The following is a 15,010-nucleotide window of genomic DNA, read 5'->3' on the forward strand; positions in this document are numbered from 1 at the left end:
ATTTTCCAACCATCCAACCAACCCTACCTTCTACCTTCTAGAACTACAAATAAGGCCTGTTATTAGGCATATTATATAGAGTAGTTTAGACATTCATTAGACAGAATAATGGCCCCCTAAGATGTCTATGTCGTAATCCCTCACAACCTATGAACATATCACCTTGAATGGCAAAAGAGACTTTGCATATAAATGAAAGATTTTGAGGTGGGGACATTATCCTGGATTATCAAGATGGGTCCAAATGTAATTACAAGAGTCCTTACAAGTGAAAGAGGGAGGCAATAGAGTTAAATTTAGAGTGATGCGGCATGGGAAAGACTTCACCAGTTATTACTGGCTTTGAAGATAGAAGAAGGGGCATGCCAAAGAATACAGGCAGTCTCTAGAGGTTGAAAAAGGCAAGGGAATAGATTCTCCCCAGAGACTCCAGAAAGAAGGCCCTGCAAACGCCTTGATATTTAGCCCAGTGAAACCTACTGCAGACTTCTGACCTACAGAAATATATGATACTAAATTTGCTTTGCTTAAAGCCACTAAATTTGCGGCAATTTGTTAAAACAGCAATATGAAATTAATAAAATATGTTAACACCTTTGTAAAATTAGCTAAGTCTACACAACTAGAAAGATAAGCAAATTAAAGTTGAATACAATTTGATGAGGCAGAAACATTTTACACATCACACTGTTTAACATTTCTGACCTCCTCTTTGCAAGTAGCCTAGCAGCCATTCTCCATGCCATGGCCACCTTCCAAGTTTTTTGGGAAAATTTAATTTCATAAAATAAACTAGAATAGGACAAAACATCCTTACTTTAGTCTCAAAAGTGGCGAAACTGTCTACCAAGATAACTTTTTCTGGGTGAGGAAAAAGCCCTTTTATAACTCTGGATTTCAAGTAAAAATGTTACTATGTCTTGTAGGGAAGGAAATGCTCTGTATTTCACTTTGAATGTGGCACAATTTGATCACTGAACAAAAATCTAGCTATTTGAGATACTTTTAAAATGGGCCTATTGTATAACTTACCTCATAAAAACTAGTTATCTTGATTGTAAGCTTGAACTTGAAAAATATTTCCTGACATTTATATTTAAGTTATATGTAAAGATTCATGAATAAATTTTAAACCAATACAGACATTCACATAAAAGCATTGTTTAAGAAAGCAATATGAAGGGAGCAATATTCCACATAAAAATATTTCAAATATTTGAAGTCTAGGATCATATTTGCACTTAGTTTTATTTCTCTAAATTATTATTATATCCAGTTCCTCACTGTGTTCCCTACGTGAGGTGGTTTTTGGCATCATCTCCGTTCTCCCCACTACCTTCCCTTCCTCTGGATGCATCTAATTTGTCAAGATCTTCCTTAAATACATTCAGAACTGGACAAAATGCTGCAAATATGATCTAAACAATGCAGAGAATGTTAAATTCCTTACTCCAGAGATCTTACTCTTAGTAATTCAACTAGGACTTACAGGCTATTATGTCATACCTATTCAGCTGATTTTATTGAACTCAAGTACAGAATTTACATGTACTCCTATTACATTTCAACTTACTAGTTCAAATAGGCATGGGTTGACAACAAAGCACCCTTTGGGCAGAAGTATTCAATTAGCTATAAATCTATCTGACTGTACTATCTCCCAGATCATATTTCTTCATGTTGTCCAAAAGAATATAAAGAGAGAGTCTGACAATGTGCTTTTCTGAACTCAAGATATGATTATTATGGCATCCCCCTATCATGCAATCCTATCAAAAAGGAAATGAAGTCAGTCTGGCAAGTCACTTAACCAGAGGCTCAGTTTCCTCATCTATAAAGAAAGGAAGTTGGACAAAATCCCTTTGAGCTATAAAATTCTATGATTCTAAGAGATTTTATCAGGCATTAGAAAGATACTGAAATAAATAATGAAGGAAAGCTAACCCATGTGGGAGAGGCACCTTGTCATGAATAAGTGAGTGGGGTGAAGGGGTGCCTGTAATCCCACACTGATAATCCATAAACCAGAGAGGACTCTATCTTATTTCTCCTTTCACATAAAGTAAAGCCTCAATTCAGACTCTACCAATTATTAACTCGTGATCGGGCAGAAAGGTTCTGGAATAAAGATTAATACTGTGCAGTCACTGAAAAAAGAAACTTGATAAGCAAATGAAGAATGAAACAATTATTTTTAAGCCCTTTAGAAATATTTAATTTCATGCAACCACTGAAACTGCAAATTATTCTTAGCCATTAGAACAGACAGTTATTTGGCTTTGGCTCTAGTCATTTCATACACTTAAAAATAGTAAAGCTAAATTTTGAAGAAATATATTCTATTAGCCACAGTTTTCCAACATTCAGGCTAGTCTTCCTTCTTCTTACTAAGGTATTTGAACAGTGATGGTAGTGTAAAAAACTGTATATAAGCAAAATAAACAAAAATACACTTCTACTTGGATTCTCTCCAGAATTTATCTCATGTAATCAAAAACAATTTCCCTTTCTCTAAGCCAGTAAATTCCAACAGTATTGTTCTTGCTACTCTATTTTCTCCAACTAAACTTACCTACTTGTTCATTACATAAAGCAGACAAAAAAGTTAAATTCTGTAGATTTTAACGTTTTTAATTCTGCAGTGTGCCAAGATGCAATCGTATGTGAAGAATGGGTTGTTGGCGGGTAATAATGAGGCTGGGCTGCACAAGCCACTGGACTCTATGGGAATGCTCATGAAGGTCACTAGGCCAATTGTATCAAGATTATGGCTTCCTACCCAAAAAGGCTGAGCTGATAATGAAATTTCTCACCAGCCCTCTAGATTGGGCATAAGGGCAGAAGATTCTACATAATAGTTATGATCATATTAGATAAATCTTATATTCTTTAGTTATCTGAGATTAAAATATAGTATATTGTTCTATTTTAAGGCATTTGACTTCCAAAGACATTTTTCAATATTGTACAATAAATCAAAATTAAAACTATATCCTTATAACAGTAAGTGGGACATACTATTTTCATGTTCAGAAAGGAAAATTGAGGATCACAAAGGCTAAGTTATCAAGGCTTACAGGGTGTCAGGGGAAATTAAGGTTTTAATATGAATTTGTATGATCCCAAATCCATGTTATTTCTACTCTAGTATACTGCCACTCAAAGATGACGCAGACTCTATCTGCAACAAGCTCACAGCCCAGAACTCTACACAATTAATAAGTTATAAAGTAAAGGGTATAATGTTGGACTAGTGTATAATGCAAACATAGTCATATGCTTCTTCTGTAATAAAGCAAAAAAGATGTGTTTAAAAGGAAAATGTACAGTATCACAAGAAAGGCAAAGGTTGGGTAAAAAAAAGAAGATTTTTAAAAGCTGGAAAAGACATTTAGAAAAGATGGCATCTCAGGTGTTGAAAACAAATATGACTTTGATATCCAGAGGTGGGATGGGACCTTTCAGGTGGGAAAAAGAACATGAACAAAAGGCACAAAAAATGGAAATGATAAGGCATACATATAGAGCAGCAAATCATTCACATCTGCTAAAGTAGTGTGTCCTACATTTCCTTGGTATGAATTCCTCTGGAATTCATTAAAAGCACAGCTTCCCAGTCCTCTCGCTTGGAAATTCTAATTCAGTGGGTCTGAGATAAGGCCTAGGATTCTTAATTTTTAAAAAGTATGTCAAGTGATTTTTATCACCAGGAAAGTTTAACAAGTACTAGTCGAAAGAGCAGAGTTGGTAAAGAAGAGTCATGAAAGTTGAATCTTGAAATAATAGGACAAGAGATTTGGCCTTATTTCTATAGTAAACAGACAGTAAAAATAACATTTTAAGCTTCAGGAAGGCTGCTCTGGTAGTGGAAGGAATAGGAGAAGGGAGATGGGAGACCAGTCTATAGACTACCACACCAGTCCAGTCTAGAGATACTGAAGGCTGAACAAGGGTAGTAGCAACAATAAATTAAAAAGAAAAAATAGACTTGAGATACAGATACATCTTGGATAAAAAATTGCTAGGACAGCGCAATGAAAAAATATGTGAAAAAATCACAATGGAATCTAAAGTCCTTCTTTGGTAGATATTGACACCAGGGAATACGAAGTCACAAAATAAGAAGTTTGAGAAGAAAAAGATAGCGAGTTAAGACTTGGCCAGGGCTTGAGAAACTAGTGTCCAACAAACAGCTGGAGAAAAAAAGAGTAAACCAGCCTAGAGATATAGACGTGAGGGTCAGATATAAGCATTTGATGATAACTTTATTACAAAGCACCCCCTGTGAAAGAGCCAGATGAGAAAACTATGATGACACAATACTAAGATAATAATACTCCTTTGATAATGAATGGTATTTGGGTTGTAATTTTTTTGGCAGAGAGAAAAGATTTTACTCAGTCCTTCTAAAAGTGTTTAGAGTGTTTTTTAGGTTTAAGAAAGAAAATAAAGAGCAAGACAGCACTATCTGTGGTGGTATCCTTGTACATTTCAATCTGAAATGCAAATTACTTTTGGAGTATAAGTCCACAATATTCAGTATAATTTAAACACCGTTTTTCTACTTTGCACAGTAGAAAACAGCAGAAGGAACATAATCTTTGAACATTTAACACATGCTGCTGTTACAAATAGAAAAAATTCATAGTACTTTCCTAGTCAAGTCTATCTCAAAGTAATTGTGAACAAAACTTACTTTAGACTAGAAATTTAGTTTCAACAAAAAAGCTGGCAGAAAAACTTTCTCCTGCCCTTGCTCTCCAAGGCCGCTCAACCTACTATCTAGGACCCTATGGGACTTAGGGAAAGACAATGGGCCAACTGCCTTCCCCAGTGGCCTTCTACCCTAGATGCTATGCTACCAGTGAAATATCTCACCAAACTTTGAGATGTCTTGGGCTTGAAGGAGACAGTGTCTACAGCATTCATAATCATATGAGAGACTTAACTAGCTAAAAAAAAAAACCTCAGTTCAAAATTCTGATTCTACTACCTCTTAACTGCATGATTGTGGACGAGTGATTTAATCCTCTCTGAGTTTTGCTTTCTTTATTCCACAAAATAAGGAAAATAATATCTGTATTGCATGGTTGTTATAGGGATTACATAAAATAAATAGTATAGTTAGCAGATAAGAAAATAAATTACTGTAATGCAGTATGATAAATGCTTTGATGGGCATAGACAGATTATCATGGAAAGAAGTACCTAGCTTAGCCTGGGTGGGAGTTCAGTGGCAGGGAGAGGTAGAAGTAGTAGAAGGTGATAGTGGAGCTAAATCTTAAAGGAAAAACACTTTAAGGAGAGAGCACACTCCCAGCAAAAGGAAAAACAAGGGTGGGGGAGCTGTGAGGAAGGTATGGGTATGCAAGGAAACTTGACATCTTTAGAAAACATCAATGAAAAGGAACCCTGACAATCTGCAGATCTAACATTCGTGGTTTTGTCCATTCACAAACATAACCACAGAATCATGACACATAGTAAATCATTTTGATGAGGCATAAATTTGAATCATGAACAATGCAAGACTAGTAGTGCACTAACATCTAAAGAAGATGACTCTTCGGATATTGAGGTGACAGAGTGATTGGTGACATTAAGGAATTGGGAAATGAAGCTTTTGTAAAAAAATGAATTCATTTTTGACATCTAAAGTAGAGACGTTTCCTAAAGCAACTCTGAACAAGGGATAAGAGCCCAGGAGAAATATTTGGCCTTATCTCCTAGAGTTTAGAATGTTGGTGTATAGGTAAGTGGAAATTGAATCCATCCCATCAAATATGTCACTAAAGGATACAATAAAAAGCAACAAAAAATTATGACCAAAACATTTCATATACGCACCCACTTTAATTACATTTTAGTGCAAGGGGTATTAAGTAGAATGCTTACTAAGCATCCAACATTAGCCTACAGAAACCATGCTCACTAATAAGGGAACATATGGATAAAGAAGTAAAAATAACAATAATAATATGCTTTTAATTCAATGTTATTGTTAGAGTTGGTAAGAAATAGATAATTATGTTAAGCAAGTAAGGCTCATATGTTATAAAGGTTTAATTACAACAATAAAGACTATGAACCTAATCCTGTAGGTCTCAGTATTCACTAATTTTCAAAAAAGAAAGGCATATCAGAACCTTTAGGAGTAGAAACCCTTGAAGATAGTTTTCTCGTAGTATACATACCAGAATTACTGCTCTAAACAATGGCAAGACACTGTGCTTCAGTAATGAGTATTATGATGCAAGCAATATTCAAGAAAACCACATGTAAAGGCCTACAGGAAGGACTAGCAGAATAAAAAGGCCAGGAGGTGCTACATAATTCAAGGACATGGATTTAATAGTTACAAAGACCTGGGTTCATTTCCCTGCTGTAGCTACTTATTGGTTATGTTACTTTGAGCAAATTATAAACTATAGCTGAATTTATTCATGAGTAAAATGAGGATAATAATACCACTGATCTCAAAGGGCTGTGATGAGAATGAAATAAACAAAATATATACAAATAACATTAAAATGAATGTAAGAGTTTTGGAATGCGACTGTTTATAACAGTAATGATAATAATCATTATCATCTATCATACCACCTGAATAAACAGCAGTTAGGATCTGAATCATAAAGTCCGACCATTCAAAAAACTGCAAGTCTAGTTCAAACTGACTTTTTAAAAATGCCAACGTCAAACATAAATGAACACTACAATTTTATGTGGAAAATCTCAAAAGTTGCAAATATTACTGACCACAAATCAATTTACAAATCCAATGAACACTTACTGAGCCTGCCCCATGTAAAACCTGCTGCGCCAGACATAGCAAGAGATACAATAGTAAGATATAGACCCTAATCTCTTTTATAGGTTAGAACAAATTAGAGATTACCTGACTAACTCGATTTACTTCCTCCTCTTCTTCCTCAGCTTCCTCTCCAAATGAAAGTAAACTAAAATTTCTAGTCCCAAAAAAAGAAAGAAAAAAATAGAAAGAAAAAGTCAAATCAAACTTATAAATACCTTATTTTCAGAGCAAGAAAACAGAATTTACAAGAAGAAATACATTCTGACTGTTGTAAAAAATACCATATTACTCAGTATTCAGCAGAAGTATTCTAATGATCTATATTTGTAGTATGTTAAGGCTTTTGCCTCACAGCACAATGTTTCCCATATCATACTAACTTTTAATGACCAAAATCCCTCCTGAGCTAAGGGATCCCTCCTGTACTGAGTCAAGCATGACAGAAATAATTAAGGTTTTTATATTTATCAAACTGGTAGCAAAATGGGGGTTTCTGAAAAACTAATAAGTATATATCCCTGAGTGCTACAAATGGGAAGCAATTAATCTAGTATTGGGCAAAATATTTTTTAATATTTTAAAATTAATATGTATATAAAATTGTCAGACAAAAAAAATATGAGCAATAAACAACTAAAATAGCCCACAAGGAGAAAAAGCTACATTTGTCTCCTCTGATTCATCAAACAAAAGTAATCTCAAGTAAGATAAACAATAAGTTACTAAAACTCTCTCTCAAATAGAAAAATTAAAGATATGGCAGCAAAACAGATTTTTTTTTCACCAAAACCTAGAAGCAAGCAATGACCAACATATCATCCCTAACATATTTGCTGGAAACAAAAACAAAGCAAAACACACCAAAAAAATGACTTTAGAGTTTATTGTTAAGATAAATCATAGTGATGACATACTGTATGTGAATATAGTGACAGTGACCTTTCATCCAGAGATAGACTAATCAAAATAAGCTGATCAAAGAAATTTTAAAAATCAAATAAATAATTCCAATAAGCAGTCATTTTGCCACAAGGAATTAACTGCTTATTAAAGTGTCTGGTCATATCTGACAGTTTATAAAACAATTTAACTTTGTATTTGTAGGATGTCAACGAAAAAGGCTAATAGGTATTGAATGCCTATACTACTGGATGTTTTAACATACCTCTTCTCATGTAATCCTCATAACAACCAGAAGTTGAACTTATTCTAATCTCCATATTATAGGAAGAGGTAACTGAAGCTTAGAAATCTGAATCCACTTTGCTTTTCATTAACTAGGTTTGGCAGGATTATATCTAGAATTGATCAAATCTAACAATTATAGGTACAATAAAATCCCTAATAAGGATCCTACAGTTCAGTAAAAGAATACATTGAAATCTAACTCTGCAGTATATACAGACAGTATTAATGTAGAATATTGTCCAAAATAATGAAATGTATTTTTATTCCTATTCTTTGGAAAATTATCTTCTGGAAATAAACCAGAATACTGAATGAAACAGCTTTATATTTTAAAATGTTTATGATAAGATTATTTTTAATGGCACCAAAAAAGGATTGAAAAGTTAAATACAAGGTAAATTGCATAATGCAATCATGCAGTCATTAAAAATATTCTTTATACTTTTCTCTACTTTCTATTTATACTGAGTGAGCATATATTAATTTTAAAATAAGCAACAAAAGTTTCTCAACAAATCATTTATATAAATAATCGTTACAAGGATCATAAAATATGTATATATTTATTAACACAGATTTCATATGAACAACTGAGATGACATGTTTGTAGCTTAAGTGTAAGATATACTGCACCTGAATGCAAGAGTTGCTCATTTAGGAAAACAAACAAACAAACAAAAACCACACTAATATGGTTTGGGCTCTGTATCCCCACCCAAATCTCATCTCGAGTAATTACCATAATCCCCACGTGTTTTATGGGAGGGACCCTGGTGGGTGGTGATTGGATTATGGCGCGGTGTCCCCAAAGCTATTCTCATGATACTGAGTGAGTTCCCATAAGATCTGATGGTTTTACAAGTGTTTGACAGTTCCTCCTTCACACTCGCTCTCTCTTCTGCTGCCTTGTGAAGAAGGCGCCTGCTTCGCCTTCCTCCACGATTGAAGTTTTCTGAGGCCTCGCTAGCCATGCGGAACTGTGAGTCAATTAAACCTGTTTCCTTTGTAAATTACCCAGTCTCAGGTATATCTTTACAGCAGTGTGAAAACGGACTAATACAACCACACACTCATAATTCCAATATCTCTCAGTCTCAGGCATGTCTTTATAGCAGTGTAAAAATGAACTAATACAACCACACACTCATAATTCCAATATCTCTCTGGTTCAAACTGGCCTCTGCTTTGCTAGTAAACAATTACTATAAAAGGAAATAAAGTAAATTAAATGAATGAGTGTCATTTTTCAAGCTGAAGAAAAATCTCTCCACCATGATTACTTTGTGCCTTTGGGTTTCAATTTCTTTACTTCCTCCTCTGGTTTCTCTTTTTTTGGCCTTTTAATTTCCCTTGGAATGATGTCATCAAAAGGATTAAACAAAACCTATGAAAAAAATATTTTGAAAACATTATTCTATTTTTAACATTTCACAAAAAATTAAACCCAGTATGTAATTCCATTGGTATAGTGTCTATATTTTTTCCAACACAAACATTATTAGTATAGTGATATATATTTACTACACAACATGCTTCCACTTACACGGCCTCATTGGATTCTCTCAATAATCCTATGTGCTATCAACTAAGGGATATTTTATCCCCATTTTACAAAAGGGAAAAATATTTAAGAAAATGTAAATGATACAGAGTAAGCAAGACCAACTCAGATGCTTTGATTCCAAATCAGTATTCTTATTTTTGCTTCCTCAATGAAGGATCACTCTTTTTTTTTTTTTTTTTTTTTTTTGAGATGGAGTCTTGCTCTGTCGCCCAGGTTGGAGTGCAGTGGTGTGATCTCGGCTCACTGCAACCTCTGCCTCTCAGGTTCAAGTGATTATCCTGTCTCAGCCTCCCGAGTAGCTGGGACTACAGGCGCATGCCACCATGTCCAGACATTTTTTTGTATTTTTAGTAAACACAGGGTTTCACTGTGTTAGCCAGGACGGTCTCCATCTCCTGACCTCATGATCCACCCACCTCGGCCTCCCAAAGTGCTGGGATTATAGGCATGAGTCACTGTGCCCAGCAGATCACTCTTAAATTACCTATGAAGTCACTTCTTTGGGCTAAATAAACCTAATTCCTTTAACTTTCTATTATGAGGTAAGCTTTTCAGTCATTGGATTATCAGATAAAGTTTCATCTTTGAATTAAAATCTTTAATTTAAATAATTATTAACTAGAAATTGTGCCCAAATAAATCAGAGATAAAATTTGAAGTGTGATGTTTACTTAGTATAAAGCCTTCATCCAATAGTTTAAAAATACTAAGAATCAATTCCTCTTAAATGACAATTTAAGTGCTGTATCTCATAATAATCATACTCCTACCTCACAGCTTTTTATTTTGTGTGGATTATGTGGTCTTTCTTCATCATCAATGTCTACTTCTGACAGTCGCAACATGTTATATACTGTATCCCCTGTAACCTATCAAATTAAAAATATAATGTAATTGAAAATTATTGCACTCATCCTTTGAATTAACAGAAAACCTTTGAAAGTATTTTTCAAATAATGAAAAGGAAATTTCATATGATTACATAAAATATATACATTTAATAATGCAAATAAAGCAACTTTATCTTAAAGGAGAAAAGCATGGATGGAGATCAATCCCTCAATAAGTGTCTTGGAAATTTCCAATATATATTTAATGTAAGTTTTTATTAACAATATAATGTCAAATAATCTCCTACTGAATGACAACTTTTCATTCAAAGATCATAAACAAATTTAAACTTTGGAATAGGATAAAATAAGCAAATAATAACAATAACAATGTGGTAAATGCTTTAGAGACATTATCTCATTTGATGCTCACAAACATCCTAAAAGTAGGAACTATCATTATCCTTCTACAGATAAGAAAAATGAGGCTTAAAGAAGCTATAGAACCAACAGTGATGGCCTTTCTAACTTCTAACTATGCTACACATTGTCTCTGATGTGTTAGTTATATAATCCCAATTGTAAAAACTGATGCAGAATGGCAACTTAAATCTCATTTTATTATACACTCTTATTTTTAAGAAATAAATGGAGGGAATCTATAAACATCAGACAGACTGTGCTGGAGTGGCTCAAAAGAATGTGCCAATGCATATTTCTTAACCCACTGTTATTATTAATAAGTATTAACCAACAACATTGCAATATATGGTTTTACTATGATTCCTTTCCTTCAGTGTTTCTCAAGAGTTTTAAAACAACACCAAGCTTTCCAATTGTACTGAATTTGTTTTTTTCCCTTTCATCATCACAAACTCTAGTTTTGCCCGGCATATGGGGAAACCATTCTTACTGAACCAGCAGAGGGCGCTGACACACTAGTGATGTCTAATATGCCTAAGACTTAAAACATATAGAAATATATTTATGAGAAGGGAGAAGAGTGAGAGAAGAAAACCTTCAGAATCCCTTTTTAAAGGGAATTGTTGAAAATTCTATAGAAAGGACGGTCCCTAATATGACATTAAATGTGAGCAGGATTAAATAGGTACTATTCAAAGTAATATTTACAGTAAGAAGTTTCAATGTCAACACAAATTCCACTTTAGACTTTTAAAAACCCATCATTAAGAAACTAAACTTTAAACTACTAAATGTTATTACCTAAATGTGTTTCCAAAAATGTAAAATCAATACTGGCTAAGTGGCACATTATTAGCTCATACCATTACTATGGTTTTAAAGAAGAAATACACTAAAGTCACAACTAATGAGTGAATTGAAAGATGCAAAAAAGAATTTAGCTGCTCCCTCATAGTGCACTATAATAGGAATATATTCCATCATTTTTGAAAAGAATAAACATATCCTATGGAATGTTTTGATGAAGGTAACTCTTAGATAAGTTAATCATATGTATCTTAGAAGCCTAAGGAATAACATAAAACCAAAAACTGAACCACAGGTTTAAAATCACTGGACACTAACCTTTCCAAAGATGGTATGCTTATTGTTAAGTTCATCCGCTCGACCCAGTGTGAAGAAAAACTGGCTGCCGTTATCATGAGAACCAGCATTTGCCATGGCAACCAGTCCTCTCCGATTAAAACGCAACCGTGAATGAAATTCATCCTGAAATGTAAAAAAGATCTAGTGAATGTCCTCAGTTATAAGATCCGTCATATGCAGTTATTCAACTTGACCCGCAAGGTCCCGTACAACTTCTAATAAAAAAATGCAGACATTTTACTTAATTGATTTTTGAGCACTTACTATTCTTTCAATGTTATTAAACTTGAATTCACTAGACTGTATTTTCTAAATATACTCATACAGAAATATACCCTATTTTGTAGAAAGCTGCTTAGTTATACCCAAAGGAAGAGTACCCAAGGGGGAATGGATTTCTAAGTTATTTCCCTATTCTGATCCCAAAGTCAGCTAAGCTTTTGAAATCTTCTCTTACTTCTCCCAGAACACTACCTTTGAGCCATTGCAGAGTCTTCAATTATTACTCTTTCCCATCTCATTCTAAATGTCATTAAACAATTGCTTTCTTCTGGTTTTTTAATTCAAATAATCTACTATTATTGTGTCACGTAATTTTACCATGTCTTTTTAAAGTCCTAAGTTGAATCTTCTCTGAAATGGCACTGATTCTATTTGCCAGTTTTCAAAAGAGCAGGAACAAGTCTTTCTAAGGTGGTTTTCTCACCATGACAGGGCTACTTAACGAATATATTAGTCTCTTAGTTAACAGAATTTCCTTCCAACTTGATATTGAAGTCATTTATAAATGTAGCCATGTTATATCATAAATGCTTTTCACAAAGGGAGATTTTTTTCCTTAATAAATAATTCTCAAGAGATTTGAACTCAATGGATCACAACTCTGTATACTGTATTCAAAATGACCTAATTGAAAAATGTAACAAGATAACTGTATTACCTGAAAATAATGAAGCAAAAATCTCAAGTTAGGAAGGAATTGTCAAAAACAACTATTCTGTTACACTAAATAAAAGAATAAAAGAATGTTTCCGACTAGACGAAGTACCTAAAATCATGAGAAGTCTTACCATGGTAAAATATAAAACAGTCTAAAAGTGACATCTGAGACTTTTAAAATAACTATTCCATATTTCTAAGGCCATTATCATCTGCAAATTAAAGCAAACAGTTCAAGTATTTTCTTCAAGAATGACACAATGACTTGGTAAAAGATGAAAGGAAAATGCAGACAATCTATTCCATTAGTATAAAAATGAATTTTCAAAAACTCCCATATTTTAAGAGATACTAATGTTTACTCATTCAAAGAACATGATATCGGTGCCATCAAATTAATAACAAACACAACTTTTAGCTTTTACTTGAACTTGCTATTGTTCTTAATATCTTCACTATGACATCAAGTCTTTTTCTTCTTAGATCTATGTTGGCAGATAAGAAATCACTGACCTATTCTTGATTAATGCATCTTTTACAGACAATTTATTTATTTATTTATTTTTTTGAGACAGAGTCTCACTTGGTCGCCCAGGCTAGAGTGCATTGGTGCGATCTCAGCTCACTGCAACCTCCACCTCCCAGGTTCAGGCAATTCTCCTGCCTCAGCCTCCTGAGTAGCTGGGATTACAGGTGTGTGCCACCATGCCCGGCTACTTTTTGTAATTTTAGTAGAGACGGGGTTTCACCATGTTGGCCAGGCTGGTCTCAAACTCCTGACCTCAAATGATCCGCCCCCCCTTGGCTTCCCAAAGTGCTGGAATTACAGGCATGAGCTACTGCACCCAGCCTGATTTTTATATACTAATGTGAAATGTTTTTTCCTCTTGTGGAACACAATCATTTTCGATTAAGCAATCCAAACTGACTTGGAAATAACAACAACAAAAATAGTAATAAAAATAATAATTCAGTCTTACTTTGAATGGTGCTCCATAGATAGACTCTCCACCACTCCCTGTGCCAGTAGGATCTCCGCCTTGGACTATAAAACCAGGCACAACTCTATGAAAAATGGTATTGTCATAATAAGCTGAAAAAAAACAAAAATAATTTATCAATGTCTAAAATTAATCATATCTACAGTTACCAAAATTAATACAGCTAGAGTCAAAAGATTTATTTTCCAGAATGTTAAATAGGCTCCCAAGCCAAAACCTTTTGTATCCTCCTTCTTATAAAATAGTTACTTCTCAAAACAGCACACATTTCTACAGAAACCATCATTGTTGACTTTTTGTTTTTATTTCTAGGATTCTCTCAAACTCTGGATTGGTTTTCAAAATAGAAATTAGAGAGTTCTGGCAGGAAGGAGCAGCAATTTTGTGCCCCAGGGGACATTTGTCAATTTCTGAAAATATTTTTCAGAAATGGGGGATACTATTGGCATCTAGTGAGTAGGGGACAGGGGTACTGCTAAACATCCTATACTGCAAAAGACAGTCCCCACAACAGAGAATTACCAGCCCAAAATGTGAACTGTGTGGAGACTGAGAAACCCCAGCAAAGATGAACACCTTATTTCCGATTGCTTCCTCTTTTCCTCACAGAAAATTAATTTATTAATATACAAACTCATAATATATCAAAATTACTTATTAGTTATCGGTCTGGAACCATCAATACACCCTCCTCAAGAAACTCTGAATAAACAAAACAAATAACACAATACATACTTGAGTCCAATTAGCTCAATTGGTTTGCTAAATGATTGAAATAAATTATTCATATTTATATGTAATTCAAAAATATACAATTTGAGTATATAATTTAGAACTCATAAATATACAGGACAGATTGTATATGACCTCCCATACTATATATTATCTGGAACCTAAAATCATTAGGGTACTTCATAGAAGAAAATGAAGTTAACTTGGGAATGGCAGAAGCATGGCATCTCAGTGAGTCAAAGCATAAGTGAAAAATTGAGTGGGGAGCAGGAATTAGAGTTTGCTTGAATAAGAGAATTTACATTAAGAAGTAGCAATAATGGCCAACACGCATAAGAAAAGATGCACAATATTATTAGTCATTAGAGAAATG

General features: G+C 33.9%; 1 protein-coding gene across 1 annotated transcript in view; it reads right to left on the minus strand.

The window, feature by feature from the left end:
- CWC27 (CWC27 spliceosome associated cyclophilin) overlaps window positions 1-15,010 on the minus strand; it is a 257,508-nt gene that overhangs the window by 230,097 nt on the left and 12,401 nt on the right. The window contains exons 3-7 of the mRNA XM_007973839.3: window positions 13,885-13,997; window positions 11,945-12,088; window positions 10,337-10,435; window positions 9,283-9,386; window positions 6,899-6,968 (exon numbers count right to left, since the gene is read on the minus strand). Of these exons, the coding sequence (XP_007972030.1) occupies window positions 6,899-6,968; window positions 9,283-9,386; window positions 10,337-10,435; window positions 11,945-12,088; window positions 13,885-13,997 (530 nt within the window). The remainder of the gene's footprint in view (window positions 1-6,898; window positions 6,969-9,282; window positions 9,387-10,336; window positions 10,436-11,944; window positions 12,089-13,884; window positions 13,998-15,010) is intronic.

Source organism: Chlorocebus sabaeus, chromosome 4, assembly GCF_047675955.1.
Source record: "Chlorocebus sabaeus isolate Y175 chromosome 4, mChlSab1.0.hap1, whole genome shotgun sequence".
In the NCBI taxonomy this organism is placed as follows: domain Eukaryota; kingdom Metazoa; phylum Chordata; class Mammalia; order Primates; family Cercopithecidae; genus Chlorocebus; species Chlorocebus sabaeus.